We start from the raw sequence: 20049 nt of genomic DNA on the forward strand, positions 1-20049 counted from the left end.
GCTTGCCCTCTCTAAGAGGCTTAGGGCAACCCTCTTGCTGTCACTGTGCCAACACCTGGGGAAGAGGGGAGGGTTATCCACTCAGGAGGTACCACTGCCTTCTGCTGCCCACTGTGCCTACCCAACTCTGTATACAGGGTTCCATGCTATATAGACCCAGAAGTCCTGGTTTGTTCCAGTCAGGCTATGGCTCCCTGGGGACACTGAGACCAACAAGTCTCTTTTCCAATCAAGAGCCAGACAGGACATATAGAGGTTTGCTGACTCAATCAAATTGTGAGACAAGGCCCGCATAGGCCAGGACCTTTCTCTATCCACAGTCCCTCTTTAGAACTGATACTGCGCTGTTGTACAGTCCAACCGCCTGACTCTTAGCAAAGACCTTTAACCCAGGTGCTCTCACTGGCCAGAACTCTCCCTATGAGGTGACAGTGACAATATCATCAGAGCCTGGCATCGTATCAGTAGGTCCAGCCATCAGCCCCTAGGAACAGAGACTTCAACAAAGTCACACTGGCAGATGACACATACAGGTAGACAGGAGTCACAGATGATTGAGATGCTCTTAAGTCTGCAGCATCTAGCAAAGGGACAGGAAGTACCTCAGACAGTGGGAAAGACAGATATTCATCTGAGCACGTAGATGGGAGCATAATGTGCTTCCCACCTCTGGTGTAGACTACAGATGAGTAGTTTACTACAGTTCTCAACAGACTAGAGGAGAACAATAGATGCTCTCAGAGAAGATAGTGCAGGCTCTAGAGCAAAGTGTCCAACTTGTTGACACTTTGAGAGGACACTGTCATCTCTAATACACTGGGCTGTGCTCATAGCTATCCTATGATGCATCCATCTATTGGCCACAAGATGTATACATATGATGTTGAACAGGCCCTGCTGTACCCACAATGGCCTTTGAAGCAGCCAAGAGCTAGTTACCGAGTGTGGTCATGCACCGACACTTACTGGGGCAGCAAGTGAGAGTCAGTGAAAAGTACTGGCTCCTCCAGGTTGGCATGGCTAGCAGGAGGCTGGCCAGGAATAGAGATAGGAGACCTTGGACCAGCTGTTACAACTTCTGCAGGAACTGACAGCTACTATAGCCACCACAGCCCAAAAGCTATGGTTCCAGAACAGGTGAGCAAACTCAGCTGCCCAAGATCATGCTGCCTTCTACACAGATCTTACAAAAAATGAAAAATGTATAGCTCAATAAAATCAATTAAAAAAAGAAAAGAAAAATGGCTGTAATACTTTCTGGCACAAAAAGCTTATAGAGGGGCTGGAGAGATGGCTCAGTGGTTAAGAGGACTGAATGCTCTTCCAGAGGACCTGTCATTTATGACAGTTCATAACCATCTCTAACTCCATTCTCAGGTGATCTGACACCTTCTTCTGGCCTCCACGAGTACCAGGCATACATGTAGTACAAAGACATTATTTGCAGGCAAAACACCCATACACATAAAAATAAATGAACTAAAAAAAAAAAGCTTATAAAATTCGTTTCAATGTTCATCAGTAAAGTCTTAAGCACAGCCACTCCATCTGTTGGCGTCTGGGGCTGCTCACTCACTGGCTCCAGGGGCAGAGACAAGAACTGGACTATGAGCTGTCAATCTTAACTTTAGCCCTTTGTCTTCTATTGTTCTGATAAATAGCATGATAAAAAGCAAATCAGGGAGGAAAGAGCTTATTTCATCTTACAATTTTCAGGTCACAATTCATCACTGAGGGAAGTCATGGCAGGGACTCAAGGCAGGATTGGAGACAGGAACTGATGCAGAAGCTGTGCAGAACTCTGCTTCCTGGCTTTTTAAAAATACAACTTAGGATCACCTGCATAGGTCTGACAATACCCATAATGACCTGGGTCATGTCAATCATGAATCAGGTCAGTCTAATTGAGGTATTCTCTCAACTGAAGTTCCTCTTCCCAGGTAACTCTAGCTTGAGTCAAGATGACAAAAAAAAAAAAAAAAATCAACTAGGACACCCTTGTAGAACGGCCATGCCTTTCAGTACTGTTGGGTCTGCATTCTCTGTGCTCAGTCAACCACTCTACCACTGCTCAAGTAGGAATGTTAGCTACAATGTTAAGCTCCACATTTTGGCCTCAAGTCTTGCCAGTTTTTGCTGTGTTTCATTAAGAATATCATGGCTGGCCACTCAGTGGACACTACTGTGTTCCACAGTACCTGTGACAGGATAATGACCAGTCATACCAGTACTCCACCCCAAGTTCTCTCCTGGAAGAGGTACATACCTGTACAGGGTGAGACCTCCACATGATGCTAGCAGCCACAGGGTGGTGGTTGCTTGCTAGATAGCCTGGTGATATACCAGGTACTGCACTGTGTGCTGGAGGAATGCAGACTCCTACTGGAGTAGGAAACATGGCTAGGCAGTCTTGTGTTTAGCTGTGCAAGGTTGAGGGGTGGCATCATTGGCTATAGACATCCAGAGCTGTGCAAATCAAAGAGAGCAGCCAAGGACACAAGCACAGGGACACAAATAGCACCAGTGGGGACATTACAGCAGTTTGGGGTTTTTGTTGTTGTTTGTTTGTTTGTTTTTGTCATGCAGTCTACCCAGAAGTCTATTTTAGATTCCAGACCCTGGCCCCAGGGAGATCAAATGCCCTATTTCAGCTACCTGTATGAGGGCTACCGAATCATAGTTAAAGCTGCCTGCCCCAGAACTGGCTCTAACCAGGTGACAACACTGTTCCATCACACAGGCAAGTTGATACTTCCCATTGCATCTCCAGTGCTGCCCAGGATGAGCAAGGGGTGCTGCCACCCCCAACACTTGGCTGCCAGCACGTCCCTGGGATGTCTCAGCCAGGCGATTCCCAGCAAAGCCCTAAACAAACACAAAGCCGGTCCCTAGTAAATAATTTTTGGTTTTTTCCAGGCAAAGGTTGAACAACAATGGTGGGACCCGGAAGGTTCCCTGCTCACAGGAAATACTCACTGTGTCACTATGTGTACATGGGACAGCCCACTGCAATGCTTGGGTCACATGCAGAGGTTTCTATTCACAAGGACATTTTTGATAAACTGGTATTTTGTGGGGGAGGGAGGCTGGGAAAGTGGCCTATAAATATTTAACAAAACAAAAGGTCCAGGATGGAAATAGGAACTCATTCTTTCTCTCAATGGACAAGCCTGCCAGGCCAGATAGGTTTGTACTCCTGGACAAAACCCCAAGATAACACGCACTGGTGAGAAGTAGTTCTTCGTGGGAAAACCTCAGCATCCTTGACTGACCTCAGGAATCTCAAATAGCAAGCTCACTGTGAGTCCATTTCAGGATGGCCTTGCTAAGGCTACAGCGTGGGAAGAATGGGCTACTTTCCATAGACCAGGTCATGGTCACCTGCTGCCATGCCAGAACCAAAGCAAGGTCTGCTGAGACACTGGGTGTTAAAGTACATCCTACCAGGTGACGGGACAACATAATGCCTGAATCCTAACACTGGGGCCTCCCTGGGTAGGGAGGGTCTGCACTGGGAGAATGCACATCTCCAACTAAAGGCAGGGCCACAGAGTTTCAAGGAACATTCTGAAGTCACCAGTGCCTTGGGAAGATAAGGAAAGAGTGAAACTAGAAGCTACTCTGGTGGTTTTTCCTAGCTCTGTTTCAAAGGATTGCCACTCAACTGTCACATGTCACCTCTACGCTTCTACTACCCACAGCCCGGGGTGATTCACAGCTCAGTTACATAGTTGTAAGAAAGTGTTCAAGGAAGAAGGCAAATGTCTACCAGCCTAGTTCTTAGAAGGTGGAGGTAAGATAATCAGGAGTTTATGGCCATCCTTGGCTATACAGCCAGCTCAAGGCTAGCCTGGGCCACACGAGAGCCTGTCTTAAGAGATCCCCCCACCAATTTCCTCTCCAAAGAGAAATAAAGCAGGGGCTCAGGGAGTCCACTTGCTCTGGGTGAACAGATCCCCATGAACGTCCACACTGTACTGCAGATACAGCTGTCTGAAGACAATGCAGACAGGTCTGACCCCAAGTCACTGATTCAGACTAGGATGCAGGCTAGGAAAGCTCTGAAGCTAAAGACACTTAATGGACACATATCCATCACCAAGTCCACTGCCAAGTACTGGACTCTCTTCCATGTGGAGTAAGATGTATGGAGGAAATTAATCATTTCCAGGGTCCACACCGAGGCCAGGTAGTTTCTGAACCGACATGAGACTATGGGGTCCTTGTGCCACCACTCCCATAGCTGCACAAAGATTAAGAACCCTACGGCACCTGGCACCTAAAAGAAATGGGTCCTGAGCACCCGTAGGAAAAGGCTCTGTTGGGTAGGGCACAGAGGCTGTGGGGCAGGGTCTGTCTGGTGCCTTCCTCCCTCTTCAACCTCATTCAGGGCTAAAAATGCTGCATCAGGGGAAGTCATACAGCCCTATGTAGGTACCAACACATAACTTTCCTATGAAATCAAGTCTCACACATACCCAGGTAATTCCACTTCCTGGAAAAAGCTGACAGGACAGCGATGAATGGAAAGATGTCATACACATGGTGACATTTTCCCAAATGAAACTCAACATGCCCAACAACAGTACCAGGAGGTACAAGCCTGTTTCACACTGGAGACCTGGGTATGGGTGTTGGAGAGGTCGCCTTGGCTTTGGTAGTAGCACTGGCACCCAGTAAGGTGCTCCCACTGCCTTACCCTCCACTTCATTTAGAAGATGGGGTGAGGTATGCACCTGAAGATCTATTGACACAAGAGGCACAGAGAGCTCCCCGCTACACACAGCCACCACCAGCATGAGTCACTCCACCCAGCAGGCGTACACTGTCATGCTTGGCAGGAGGAAAACAGACAAAGCAGCCTGGGACAAGGTTTCACCTAGGAGCAGGAAGGAATGTCTTACCAGATGTCAGTGGGTAGTAGTGCTGAGGATGATGGGGTAGTACTGAGCTGGTACGAGTCCAGGGAAAAGATAGATAGTGGAAGTGAGTAGCTCAAGACAAGCTTCCAGAGCAGGAACGGAGTCAGAGCCTTTATAGCTTATGTCAGTGACCAGGACCCTGGCAAGGAAGTATAAGTGGAAGGCAACTGACCCCAAGAAGGAAGCATGGGTGGCTGTGTGTGTGTGTGTGTGTGTAGAGGGGAGTCCTCTGGTACCTTTTGGAGCATAGTCTGCTTATGGTTCTGCTTATGTGTAAATGTGACCAGGCTACTCTGTCGGAGAAAGTCCTACTTGTCCATCCCCTGCTGTCAGTTTCCTCTAGGCTTCTCCTTTTAAGATCTGTCTACAATGAAACCTACAGAAATGGAGGATGATGGATAGTTCTTTATTGTGATGTGCCCACAAGTTACAAATTATAACATCGATCCAGGTCCTCATTTCACCAGGGATGTGGTTCAGTGGCAGAATGCTTGCCTAACATGTGCAAAGCCCTGGTTCTACTCTACAGCACTGCAAAGTACAATCAAAAATAAAAAGGGGAAGCAGACAACCCATTTTGCACCAAAGACAAGTCCTATTTATAACTGTCTAAACAAGCTACATGCGTACATATTCTGTGCAGCTTCAGTTTAGTTACCTTTTCTTCTACATTAGAGATGGATCCAGGGTCTTGCACAAGCAAGGCAAGTGATACAGGGGACACCTTTATACTAACTGGTTCTTTTAAGACTGACTTTACTTTTAAGAGTAAAGACAGCACTGGTTTTAAGATTTCCCAGGTAGCAGAGTGTGGTGGCACACTCCTGTACTTCCAGCACTTGGGAGGTGAGGGCCTGAGGGTCAAGAGTTCAAAGTCATCCACTGCCACACTCTGAGGCCATCCCGTACTCTGCATCTTTTAGAAATCCCACTTCTCCCATGACATCGGCAGACCCTTCCCAGAAGCCGCACTCTCTACCTATACTGTACACTAATGTCTGACACACAGAGCACCTCTGGGCCTTTATGGAATCTCTGGGTTGCTGGTTTCTTGATCTATCTTTTCAACACCTATTTGTGGTATTTTGTTAAAAATTTTACTTATTTTTGGCTTTTATCATAAAGTTTTAAATAATCATTTCCTACAGGAATTGATAAGTTTTTTGCCTTCATTAACTTGATATGTATGCTCTATGTCCTGTCACTCTGTTCTAAAACACACAGTGACTATGTAACTTTAACAAGTGCCTCTTAGACCATCCCTGCATCACACACACCAATTCAGAGGTCTGGAGCAAATCCCTATTGAGGCATGCCGACTCTGAATGGTAGCATCCTGCTCCTGTTACACTAATTGGCCTTGCCGTGCTGTGCAGCCTTCACCTTCACTCCACTCAGCACTCAGAGTGCTTCTCAGAAACAGCCCCAATTCACAAGCTCTCCTCCTGCACTTAGCCAGGGAACCCCCACCTTCTCTCCATCAGCACATCCCTAATGTTCCTCAATTCTGTCTTTTTGAGAGGCAACAGGAAGACTCCAGCCAGAGGGAATTCGGGGCAAATCCCACAACCTCTGCCTCAAGCCAACTGTGCAGTTGTGCTCACTTACAGCCTTTCTTTTCTGCAAAGCAGCAGTCCAGGTGACATGTCCAGTGTCCAGGCAAGCCCCAGGCTTTGGGCAGCCATGTCACTTCCATGCCAGGTACACTGCCCAGCACCAACAGGCAGGCGCTTAGTAAGAGTCTGACAAAAAAAAAATAACAGCTTATGGAATTCCTTGGGAAAAATGACTGCGGTGACTATTTCATTGTTTGTTAAACACAATGATCTGAAAAGCAAGGAAATCCAGACTTCCCTCCAAAACACAGTACCGAGCACAAGCTGCTTCCCCGTCACTGTGACCACAATTAGGGAGTTACTTGCTCCATCTTCCGCAAGCACACCATGCATGTACACACACACACAAGATGCACAGAGGACTGTCCCTCAGAGCATCACAGTCCTGTCTGTATGGGGGAGGCCAACTGCAGGTGACAAAGGCACTCTTCAGTCTTTCTTGGGTCTCTGGGAGGTGGGAAGTCACTGGTGAAATACACATGAAAAGTTCTATTTTAACCAGTCAACAACGTGCAGCATACTGTCCCCAGTAAACACTCCCTTCCCTCTCCCTAGCACCCACCACTCTGCCTTCTGTCTATGCAGTGTGTGTCCTTTTGTCGCCAACTTACGTCACTGAGCAGAAGGTCCTCAAGATTCACCCCTCATTGGCCATTTGCCCCCTCAGTGTCACCTTCAGCCTACACTGCTGTAGCCTCACCACAGGGCACACAACACTCTATAGAGAAGGACCTAGAGACAGCATGTAAGAAGCCTCTGAATGTACGTGATACTTTCCTTAGGGTTCCTGGGGTGGTGATGTGGCACTGTAAGCCTGCCGGCTGAGGTGTAGCACAGGAGGGAGCCTGAGGAAGGAGCCTGTGGCTAAGCGCCCTCACTCCTGCAGTACTCATTCTAGCCATACCAAGTAGCTACCCTTGTAAAGTGGGACAGGGTGCTCCTCAGTTCTTCCTGCCAATGAGACTATTTCAAGAGTGATAGCTCCAGGACAATGTTTTTTCTCTGAGATGAACTTCTGTTGAACTAGGGGGTGGGGCAGGGGGCACACATGGTACAACAAGATGGTAAAGTCCTTACCCAACACACTGGGTCCTGAATTCTACCCCTAGTATTACCTTTCAAAAACAGGTGAGACGAGGGGTTCATTCTATTGCCAGGATGGCTAAAGTTCATAGTTCAAATGATCCTTCTACACAGTTGGTGCCTTTACTGGGAGTGGGGGTGATGAAGGTGGTGTGGGTTCTGATGCCGAACTCCAGCACTCAAGCACACTATATATGCATACTGACACTGTGCTACATCCACAGCCCTGGGCGTTCAAGAGGTAACAAACCAAAGGTGTGCTACCTGCATAAGCTCTTGGATGTTAAGGGTCAAAACAAGAACTCTGTGAGAGGAGTTAAGTGCATCTGAGTGGCAGGAAGGCAGCACTGACAAGGCATGTAGACCCTGCAGGGTAGGGCATATAGCACAAGCCAGTGTGAGAAGTCACAGGAACACCTGCAGTATCTACACAGTGCGTGTTACATGTGCATATGCTTGCTATAGACATGCACTGTACTTAGATGCCTCCTGTGGAATGGTGCTTCTCAGTTCTCACCAAAGGCCTGCCATGTTTATGCACTTCAACATGAAAGGGACAGTCAGAGCCACAAGAAGGCAGCCAGCTTTGGAGGCAGTCTGCTGGGGTCCTAAAAAGGGCTGGACTCAGGTCATAGCCACCCTGCTGACAACTCAGTGCCAGGCTGCTGTGGCTGGTATATCAGCATCTTGCTCATGCTTCCAGCCTCCTGATTGTGCCTTACACAACCCCTTGTTGGGGACTGAAAGGCACGGAAGGTTGTTTTCATCTTCCAGTGTCTCTGTGTAGACAACTAAAAAAGGGCAGGCATTTCCAATAGGAGAAGAGGTGGGCTCAAGCTTCGGCCAACTGAATCCTAGAAACACACCCATTTCCCAGGAGCTTCCACAGAGAGTGTGCTCACAAACTGGTGAGCAGTTCTACTCTGCATGTGGGAGGCAGTAAACCAGCTTTTCCTCATCAGACCTCACTGTTTGCTCTTGGGTGCTACTCTTCTGAACCTTCACCAAAGCAGAGTAGGTAGGCTCTCACACTAGCTCAGTCGTCATTAATGAGTCAAACCCATAGACTACAACAAAAGGCACCCTTTTCTCTGTTATCTGATTTTCCTTTTCCCCTGAGTATACTTCCTGAGCCAAGAGGGAAACAATAAACATTAGCAGGAGACTGAACTCCTTCTCAAGGGAAGAATTTAACATGGGAACATAGCACAGGAGGGCACCCAACAAGGCTAGGCTGGCTCTCTACAAGTTTCCCATAGACTCCTGAGCAGTGTGCTTCCAAATTTGCCTTTCAAAGGCAGCTGTACGTTCACATCTGGTCCTGAGTTTGAGATGCCAGAGTCATGTTATCTATAAATGGCAGAATACAACACCAGCTATAATGGGCCGTCAGGGCAGGTATGTGCGTGCTCTGTAGATCTTTCAGGCCCTGCTTCTGCTCAGACTTTTGGGACTGGCAGTCTGGTAGTCAGCTGGCTTCCCATCTCACAGAGAGTGGAGGCTAGGAATGATGGCACACACTTGGAGGTAGAAGCAGAGGTCTACTACAAGCCAAGAGAAGAGTCTACATGCTGAGGCCAGTACAGAGTGACACTGTTTCAAACACACAGAAGAGGTTCTGTGTGATGGTTTGGTGAGTAAAAGCACTTGCCAAGCAAACCACAATCAAGTTCAATCCCTGGATCCCATAAAAGGGAGAAGTGACTCTCCAAAGTTATCTTCTGACCTTGACACTAATACTGTGGTGTGTGCATGCACAACATGAGTGTGCACACACCCAGAAGAATAAGTGAAATGAAAAAAAAATACACAAAAGACAAAAACAAGAACAAAACCAAGAATCACTTTAGGGACAATGACAAGGGAAAATGACAAAGTCACTTTAGGGATAAAGATGGCTGCCTAGCATGGGACCCTCAGAAGAGGTGAGACAAGAATGGGACATTTCAATGTCTTAAGACTATAGAGTGCTGGAATTCTGAATGGGATGAAAATAGCATCACACCAAGAAGATGGTGCTGAAAATTTACAAGAGCTATCCTGTAAGACGGGGCTTGGAAAGGTAGGTGGGGTCACTACATGCACTGGACTGGGCCATGCCTATCTCAGTAACATTGGTACCTGGAGTTCTGTAGTATTAGGGAACTATCTCTTCTATGCAAACGCCCTGTCCCATTTGCAGACAACTCAGGTCCCTGTCACACTACCCCCATTCTTTCCCATCACAGCACACCAGTCACCTCCTGTGCACCAAAGACTTCTTCCCAGACCCAGGGATTGAGCAACAGCACCCCAGCACCAGACTGGCACCTCCACTGTAGGGCTCCTTCACAAACAAGGTGGTCTCTTGATTCCAAGTAAGTCCTGGCTCTTGATCCCAATGTTAGGCTTACTGACAGTGGGAGACAGCACTACAGGAGGTGATGGCATTCAGGGAGCGCAGGCTGGGTAGGAAGAGCTCAGCTTCTGCTCCAGGGACAAGAAAAGAGCTGAGGTATAACACGTCTGGTGGCCAGGCCCATAATCCCTGCTACCTGGAGTCAGAAGTAGAAAGAGCACAAATTCAAGATCTGCCTGGGGTACACAGGGAGTTCAAGAGTAGCCTTTTTGACACCCTGTCTCAAAATAAGCAGGCAAGCAAGCAAGCAAACCAAAAACAAGCAAACAAATAGCCAGGTTTGGTGGTATACACCTTTAATCCCAGCATCTGGAAGGCAGAGGCAGGCAGATCTCTGTGAGTTCGAAACCAGCCTGGTCTACATAGCAAGTCTGGGACAGCCAGGGGTTTATAGAGAGAACCTGTCTCAAAAACAAAAACCAAAGTAAAAAGTGAAAATTGAGCCAAGGATGTAACTCAGTGAAACAGCACAAGGCAAACATGCTGTAGGCCCTGGGCCCAACCCCTAACTCCACATACATGTAAACTGTACTAAGAAGGGGCAGGTGGATGGATGATCTCTGTGAGTTTGAAGCCAGCCTGATCTATAAGGTGAGTTCCAGAACAGCTAGGACTGTTATACAGAGAAACCCTACCTTGAACGCCCTCCTCCCAAGGTTCAAGCATCAACAATAAGAAGAATGAAGCCCTCTGAACATACCTGCACAGTGGGGAACTGAGGATATGGTCTGGGATCTCGTGAGAAGTCTCTTGACCTGTCATGTCTCAAGTGGTGTAGCATGGTGGTGCTGACCCTGAGAACAAGACCCTGGAGTCCAGTGAGCTCAGTTAATAGCCCTTGTCTTTACTCATTCTACGGGGATGAGACTTCCAGATGTTTTGATCTGGGGGTTTTACTTCACTGAAAGCTGTGCAAAGCAAAGGTACTCAAGCCTCTGTGGGAGCCTAGGTGAAGAAGCAGCAGCGTTCACCACGTGCCAGACTTGCAGCATTTCAGACATGTAAACTCAGTGACTGTTTTCAGAAGAGGTGTTGGAACAGAAGTAAAGCCACAAGCATTGGATGAAGGAGAGCCAAGGCTTCTCTAAGAAGTCAGCTTTGGCTGTGGGACACAGTGCCTTCCAACACCACCGCCTTACAGGCACAGAACCCCCCTATGCCACTAGGCCTAAAGGAAAACACTTGATTTATCACAGGTAGAAGGGCGGCTGACCAGTCATACCACCTTCGGTTCAACCCACCCTTTTGGAGCCTCCCTTATTCCTTCCCTTCCTTGGAGGCCAGCAGGGAGAATGCCTAGTGTGGTTAGGATCAGAATGACCAAACATTGCCATTATCAAGAGCAGAGGACACTGGCCTCTCCATGCTAGACAGGGCTTGAGGGTCCCTCCATTGGTCCCAGTCCAGTGTCAATAGTACAAGGAGTTATACCGTGGTAAAAGCACAGGGAACACAGGCTACAAAACTTGTTGGTACAAAAGCATGACTAGGGAGGCAGCCTGTCACATGGCTGGTGACAGCTGGAAGTTGGCAAGCAGCAAGCAGAACTGACTTCCTCTAGATGGGACATTCAACAGCCTTTCTGCACCCCACATGAGGGCTCAATGATCAGCTTTACCACAACATTTTAACAACAAAAACAACTTACTAATTGAAAGGAGTAACTCACAGGACAACACAAGGGAACCTTTGGGAACCGTCAAAGATCAACCCTGCATATGCTTGCTTGATTGGCTACTGCTGGACCAAGCTCATCTGATCCACTGACTTTGAAGGGCAGAAATTGAGCAAGCTCTCTGCTCACTAGCTTCTGCTTGCTGCCTTCCAGTCAGGAAGGTTTCTATGAGAAATTAAACATTCTAAAACAGAAAGAACAGACTTCCTACCACAAACTGCAGACAGTTTTTTTATGAAGGGATATTGGTCAATAGAAACATCACTTTGAAATCACTTTGACGGCCAATGAGATGGCTCAGTAGGTAAAGGCAATTGCTGCCAACTCTGATGACCTGAGTTCAATTCCCGGGCCTCACACTGTGGGAGAGAACTGACTCCTGAAAGTTGTTCCCTTAGCAAGCGCGAACCCTACAACCCTCAATCAATCAAACAATGTAATTGAAAAAATTAAAGCAGTTTGATATGCTCTTTTAGAAAGATGATTATGTATAGGTAATGGGGAAAGTATTATGATCTAAATCATAAAGGGTTTAGAAACAGTATGGCCATAAAGCTTCAAATATAACAGTCAGCACCCATATATTAGCGACCTACTGCTATGTGACAAAACATACAGAGGAGGAGCTCACAGCATTTGCCATCTCATAGTCAATTTCTATGGCTCAGGAACCCAATGCTCAGTCCAGGAGTTTGGCTCAAAGTTTCTCAGCAGCTGCATTCCAGGCCTTGACCAGGCTGTGGTCATTGCAAAGCTCAGCTGGGGAAAATTCTGTTATCAAGCACTGACAAGATTTGGTTTCTCGCAAGCTCCTAACTCATAACCTTGGGCCTTGCTGGCTCTTGGTTGGAGCCTTCCCTGTCATGCAGATCCCTCCAGGAAGCCTCAGAGACCTCTAATAAGATGGAGTCACTGAGGGACTGGTAGTTCAGGCCTATAATCCCAGCTACTTGGGAGGTATGTATGGTAAAATAATTAATTATAAACACACAACAAACCTCATGTAATAAATATTCGAAACCAAAAAATAAAAAGTGCTGAAGGTCACATAGAAATAGTATAACCCATGAAGTGTAAAGACTCCAGGCATATGTGGATCCTGGGTCTCAGCAGCTTGGGGATGTGAATCACATCTCCATTGCCACAATGGAAGTAGCAAGTCAACATGGAAGCCCATGCTGGCTCCAGATCTGCTTTTAACACCTGAGTGGAAGCCAGTTCTTAGAAGGCTTTGAATAAAACATACACCAAGCAAGCCTGATGCCTCCCCAATGTCTCTCTCATTGCTCTAAGTTGTCTTTTGTGAGCACAGCCTGTCTGCCCCAGTGCCTTCACATGACAAGCCCCCAAGAATAAGAAGCGACACAATGATAAAACAGCTACGTATGGTCAAGCTCAATACCTGCTAACCCTCCAGGACAAGTCCCCAGCACATCTGTGCCATAAGTCGTCTGGCCACCTCCTACACCCTTCTGAGAACCGGCTTTAGAAGGGAAAGGAGATTAGTCTGATTCCTAAAGAAAAGCACCCCAAGATCCACAGTGGAACCTGAGAATGAGACCTATCCACTGGCTTTACTAACTGGGGCTACAGAGCAAGCATGTGTGAGGCTGTGAGCACCGTCAGTGTTGGGAAGCCTGCTCCCACAGAAACCTGTGTGCTCTGAGGCCGAAGCCACATCCCATTGTGATGGAAGAAGTGATGAATTCACAGGGGTAGCAAATCTACAGGCTGAGCTGACCAATCCCAGTGTAGCAGGGTTAGCTCTCACCATGCAAGGATGTGGTTATGTTGTGGCAAGAAATACTGCTGAAACAACCAAAGCAGACAGATTTTTAAAATATTAATCCTGATTATGTGATGCCTCTAGATTGCTTAGTCTTTTGTCTAGTTCTCTTATGACATTTCAGAGCTGAAATTAAGTTTTTCCGTAGTCTACAGAGAAAACTAAAGATTCTGACGAAATTTTGGGGACAAACTCATTCTGGTGGCAACCTGAGAGGTTGAAGTCACCTTTGAGGTGGGATTGCACTCACACCCATTCCATAGGCAAGAACTCAAATATGACACTAGAATCCCTGATTTGCCATAGTGGTACAGCCAATGGCCTCCAATTAGTATGCCTAACATAGCCAAGCCCAGTTTTTCTCAAGTGCCCTGCTATCAGGAATGTGATGCAAAATCCAGACCACAGAGGAACAAGCCCCTGAACCAGGTTAACGGGAGAAAACTGACACAGAGGTCAAGGATCCATGGCAGGGTTCCCCAGTGCCTTCAGTTCCACCACCTGGAGCTGAAGCTGTGCACTCAGCAGTAGCCAAGCCTGCTGTCCTATACTTACCTATTTGTAACAGTATGGGTGTGACCAGTGCTGTCTCCATGGCGTAACAGAATTCCCTGCCAAACATCACTGCCCCGTGCATGACCCACAGGCGTGTGGGGATTCTGTCTATGGACCCCTCACTGATGGTCTCCTCTTGGGTCTCGGCCTCTGGGTGTCTGGGTTTCTGAGGGCCCGGTAGGGGCATAGGCAGCTCTTGTACTTGCATAGATTCCGAGTCGGCATTCTGCGGAGCCATTTTCATTACCACCAAAATATATGTATATATATTTATTCTACCTATATAAATAATACTATCATCTCTCTCCAACGATAAATTAAGACGTCTTCTTGTTCTGCTGCAAGTGCATTCCTCGGCAAGTAACTCTTATATTCCACTCTGTATCAACAGGTGTCTCAACTTTTCACTCGAGACGTGCAGCAACACAGAAGGGTTTTTGGTTGGACTGTAAACATATGGCTTGCTGGCTCACTGTGAATTAGAGTTAAAAATCCATAAGGGCCACTCAGTTAATACCAGTTTCATCATCATGACTGTGGAGGCGCTGCAGTCACTTCTCTTGCTACAGAGAGGTAGGGAGCTGACACACACAAGTGATCTTCTGTGACTCCCCATCGAGCGGTTAGAGGATCTGCAAGAGAGCAAAGACAAGCTGAAGTCACAGGTGGCCCCTTGGCCCACACCTGCCACCACTGACAACATTCATGTGGGCTCTTGAGAATTACACCTGGAGCGGCTGAAGTGGAATCAGAAGAGAAGTGGACAGAAAAAAATACGCTGGCTTGCTTTCCAACACAGACACCATCACCTGTGTCAGATTTTCTGCGGCTGAAGTCATCAGTTGCATCATGAAAGAGAGCAGAAAGAAAAGGGAAGCTGGGGAAAGCAGCTGAGAGTCACAGAGGGGTTCATGAGACACTGCCTGCAAACGTGCAATGAAAGGTGGAAGAGGCAGGCTAGACAGACAGGGACACCAGGCCCAAGGCCTAATAGACAAGTTCGAAATCTATCCTGAGGCTGGGTGCCGGGTCCTCAGCAGCAGCTTGGGAAGTAGTCCTCGACCTGTCCAGGTTGAAAAACACAGTGATAATCAAATGAAAGCTAACAAGAGACCTTTACACATGCCAAACCCTGAAACTTCAAGCAGTTCTGAGATGCCCTGCCTATGTATGGCATTACCAGAGGCCCTACAACACAAGAGCCTAGTCTTGGAGTCTGCTCCACTCCAGTTTCTGTGATCATCTTGTTTATTGTCTCAACTTAGACGCACACACAGTAATATATTGATTCTTAGAGATAACTGAACATGTCCATTCAGAAAGGACCCCAACAGCAGTGTGGTGGCACATGGGTGTGAGCCATGCAGTAGTGAGGCAGAGGGGAGGATCTTGAGTTCTAGGCTAGCCTGGAGTACACAGCAAGAACCTGACTCATACAAATATGTGCATGCACACAAGCACATGCCAGCTGCCACAATAAGAGGAAAGATGGGGGTGCACAACACCCTGACCTCTCTGGAAGACAGATCTTCAGTTCTATCTGAAGGGCTACAAAAAAGGTCCCCTGAATCATGCAGGGCAGCATTCCCATCGGATATGAAATTGAGTCTGTAGAAATGTCTTATCAGACATTTCTCAATAGTTGCTTTGGATAACATTTCTAGTAATAGTTACTTAGTAAAGATGAGTTCTAAACCAGGCATAGTGGCGCACATCTTTAATCCCAGCACTCAGGAGGCAGAGGCAGGTGAGTTTGAGGCCAGCCTGATCTACAGAGTGAGTTCCAGGACAGCCACCGCCACACAGTGAGACAAACAAACAAATGAGTCCCAACTAGTCTTCCTCCCCTTCTAGGGGAGGAAGCACCACCTAGTCCCTCTCTCAGCAGTCCCCTCAAGGCAGGGTCAGGACAACTCAAATGGGAAGATTTCCTAGCCTACTGGCTTTCAGCTCTCCCCACCCACCCCACTTACTTTGCTCTTTGGCTGCAACTATAAGCCACCCCTTCAGGCTTACCATACCCTTACCCAACCCCCGCCAGAGATTCGGCAGTCTCAGTTACACACTGGCTTCTCTGTCCCCAGTTTTACTGAAATTCCACAGCTCTCATCTGAAATCTCACATTCACCTACCTACTCTACCATATAAACCCCAGTGACAGGAATGGAGAGATGGGAAAGAGTTTGGTGGTAAAGAGCCCTCCCTACTCTTCCAAAGGACCCAAGTTCAGCTCCCGGCACCCATGCTAGGCAGGGGATTCAACACCTCTTATCTCTGAGGACAATGGCACTCATGTGCACATAACCCTTTACAGATACTCAATACACATGATTAAAACAACTTACCTACTTATACTCCTCTTTCCAACACACAGTAAAAGCAGTGAGGAAACCAATCCTACCCTCAGCTCTGTTACTCTTGACCTCAACCTCTGCCCACGCACTGTCAAGAGAAACCACCATGGTTTTTCTTTATGTCAATCTGCCAGTCTTTTGTCAAAACAGGGGCCATGGTTTAACTTCTTGGCCCCTTCCTGACAGGGACATTCTGGGAACATGTATCAATTCAGTTTGTGAAGCTGAAACAGATCAGTTTGGTGCTGGACAGGATAACAGCGATTATTCTGCAAGCAGTCCTAAAAACATAATTACAAACGCCAAACCCTTCAAGTTATGCTCAGTGGCCTTTGGCCCACTTCTGCTCTATCCTCAGAAACTTGTGTGCCTGAAATGCAGGGCTAAAACTTGGCTCCAAAGTCACTGCAGCAACAGCAGAGATGTGGCAGCAGCCCTCTGAAACCAGTCATGGCGCATGCCTGTACTATATCAGCTCTTGCAGGATGGAGGCAGGAAGAATGGAGTTCACAGTTGTCCTGGTTACACAGCAAGCTTGGGCTACATAAGACCTTGCCTCAAAAACTAAAATGAGTGTTGGAGAGGTGGCTTAGTCATTAAGAGCACTGCCTGTTCTTCCAGAGGACCGGGATTCAACTCCCAACACCCATGTGGCAGCTCATAACTGTCTGTAACTCCAGTATCAGGGAACCTGATACCCACGGTAAAACACCAATGCACATTAAGTTAAAAATTAAATTACAAATAAAAGTAAATAAATTTTAAAAAGGGAAAGTAAAATGAGACTACAAAACAAACCTCTAATACACAGTGTGCAAATTCAATCTAGGCAGTCCATTCCAGTCACAATGTAATAGAGTAATTATTGGTCAGGGACAGTCCCAGCACCCTGTGGCATTCTGCAGCACCCAGCCATCAGCACCAAGGCTGAGTAATGCTAAGGGTCTCTATAAGGTGTCCAAGCCTGGGCCAGCAAGATCACTCAGAGAGTATAGCCTGACATCCTTGGGACCCATAAGGTGTTAGGAGAAAAATAACTTTTCAAGCCGTTCTCCGATTTCTACTCACACCATGACTCATGGTGAACACTTATGCACTCACAATAAATAAATGAATAAATAAAAATAAAATTTAAGTGTCTGAGCCCTTGATTATCAATCACATCTGAATCAACTCCAGCCCAAGTGTGGCCAGCTTTCTTTTAAAGCTATATTTAGCTTCTGCTGTATATTCTATCTAGTTTAGTTTTCTTTTCGTTTCTTTCTTTCTTTTTTTTAAACAACCCCTTAAAATGTAAAAACTTGCTGACCAGTCTAGCAGAACCAGGGCTCCAGGCTGGATCTCACTACCAAGTTGTAGGGTGCTGACCTATGCCCTGGAAACATGTCAGTCATTCTTAGGAATCTCTCAATAGAGTAGGTTCTTTTGTTGCTCCATCGAAATAGCTTTTAGGATTAGAGCTCCCACTCAATCTGACCCCACCACCACTGTCAATGTGTCATCCCAGGCTGTACCCAAGAGCTAGGAACCATATGCCACCAAGCCACATCTGGCCCTGAAGATGTGGTGCCTTCAACTAAAGATAGGCCTCCACAGCTACACTACACTGCTCAGCTTAAGGGAGAAGCCTAAGTAAGAACAGCAAGTGTTCAGCAAACCATGGCATAGCACAGTGTGCAGCTTCTGGTCACGGTTGGCACCAGGCCTAGCTACAGATACCTCCATTTTACCTGTGTAGAACAATAGTGGGTGGTATAAATACCAGGTGAGTGCAAGAAGAAGCAGACATCAAACTGAGAGGGGAGGTGGAGTGGGACACTGAAATGTTTGGGGTCTCCCTACTCAAAGGCTCAGAACTGACTGATTCAAGGTCAGGACTCGGTTGGCAGAGTGCTCAGATGTGCTCGCAGGTGCCAGACAGCCTTAGTACCCATAGTCTCAGAGACAGCAACCTGAAGAGCCTGGCACCCAGCTGAAGGATCTACCTGGAATGCTGCTGTCATTTTTGAGGGGATGCAGTCCAGTCCAGCTCTGAGAAGAGGGATGCCTACTGTAACTGCTTGTGCTCCCTGGGGCTCACATCACTCAGCTCTACTCTGCTTCCTGTCTCTCTGCACCAGCTCAAGCCACACCAGCCTTTCCAGACTCTTTGCCATTTAGGACAGCAAGTTCTGGTCCTGCCAACATCACTGCACTTGCAGGGTTGAATGACACACCATGCCAGCAGTTAAACAGCCCCTCATGATACACCAGCATCCTCACCTCCCTAACTTGGGTCCTGCTGTTGCTCACACCAGAACTTGATGTTTTACATCAAGAGCCCAGTGTGGTTCAATGAAAGATGATGTACCACTTAAAGGCAGTGGCTGGGAGGGCACCTAGTGCCTCTCCTTGCCACTCCCATATTCCAGAGTTCTGGAGCAGCCACACCTGGTGAGCGGCAACCAGTTCCTCATCTAGGTCTGGCCTCTCTGGAATCTTTGTAAATACTGTATGTGTTGGGTTGAGTAGCTGCTGCTCACATGGTCTAGGTGAACAGAGTATATTTCACACAAGCAAATGCCATGAGCATCTTTCAGACAGCCCTAAGGAACGGTTATTAAGTGTAAGGCCTACTGAACAACGTCCCAGTCTGTAAGCTAACTCCCAGACACTGCCAACCCATGGCATTCACACCACAGCAAGGCAACTAGCCCTCCAAGTTCGAAGGCAGCTTTTCGAACTGGGATTTTTAATAAAGTCATGTTAACAGCTAGAATAAAACAGATTCCATTTCTTCACCAACACAGATAAAGCCAGTCACTGTGGAAGACAATCTGCTCCCCATCAGGGTAACACCTGGCACAGCCAGTAAGTCCAACCTTTTCTTCAAAGCCCTAGGAAGTGGCAATTAGATCAAGGGACCCACTAGTAAAGCAGCTTTGAAATCACACTCAGGACAAAGGGACCCCAGTTGCCTGAGGGATACATAGAGGTACGTAAGGACCTGAGGAAGGACAGATGCCCTATCTAAGCCAGGCACCCCTGCTCTGAAAAGAGGGGGAATATTTAAAGATGGTGCCTCTGCTCCAGCATGCTGTCAAAGGCCGGAAGCCAGGCCTCCATTTGCAGCAGTCTTTCTGAGTCAATTCCCACTCTGCATTTCCCAGCATTCTCCAAATTACTCTTCCACATTCATTTCCAAGAACTTTATGAGCATATGGACTTTAAAAGGGCATGATGAGCTCTGGGGGAAAAGTCCTTTTGGAATCTGGACTGGATTCAACTTGTCTTTTGGAGAATGCCTGTGCTGCATAGCCTCATCTTTGGTTTTCTTTCAAGCCGACCCTGTACCTTTGAGGAAAGCCCTTGGGGGCTCGCGCAAGGCTCTGCACACTTCTCAGGCTCATTCCTTATCTACCTGCTATACCTCTGTTGCCAAGATTCATTCTTCCTTGGTCAGTGAACATTTGAAAGCTAATAATATTGCTTACTCACGCAGACATGTCCCCCTTCATCTAACCGAGGCTACTAGCTTTTTGTATTTTAACTTGTTGTCTAATGCTTTTGTCTGAGAATAGACAAAAAGAAGAGAATAGCAAATTTAACAATCTGTTCAACATTCCCAGACTTGAATGACAGCACTTCTGAATTCCAGAGGCACCTGGTTGGCTTACTCAT

At 47.2% G+C, this 20049-nt stretch overlaps 1 protein-coding gene across 2 annotated transcripts in view; it reads right to left on the bottom strand.

The window, feature by feature from the left end:
* Nucleotides 1-20049, bottom strand: part of Slc45a4 (solute carrier family 45 member 4) — a 71078-nt gene that overhangs the window by 14659 nt on the left and 36370 nt on the right. For both annotated transcript variants that reach the window (XM_085678894.2, XM_048457461.3), the window contains exon 2: nucleotides 14036-14667. In XM_085678894.2, the coding sequence (XP_085535020.2) occupies nucleotides 14036-14279 (244 nt within the window). In that variant the 5' untranslated portion in view covers nucleotides 14280-14667. The remainder of the gene's footprint in view (nucleotides 1-14035; nucleotides 14668-20049) is intronic.

Source organism: Myodes glareolus, chromosome 19 (assembly GCF_982192425.1).
Source record: "Myodes glareolus chromosome 19, mMyoGla1.1, whole genome shotgun sequence".
NCBI classification, from domain to species: domain Eukaryota; kingdom Metazoa; phylum Chordata; class Mammalia; order Rodentia; family Cricetidae; genus Myodes; species Myodes glareolus.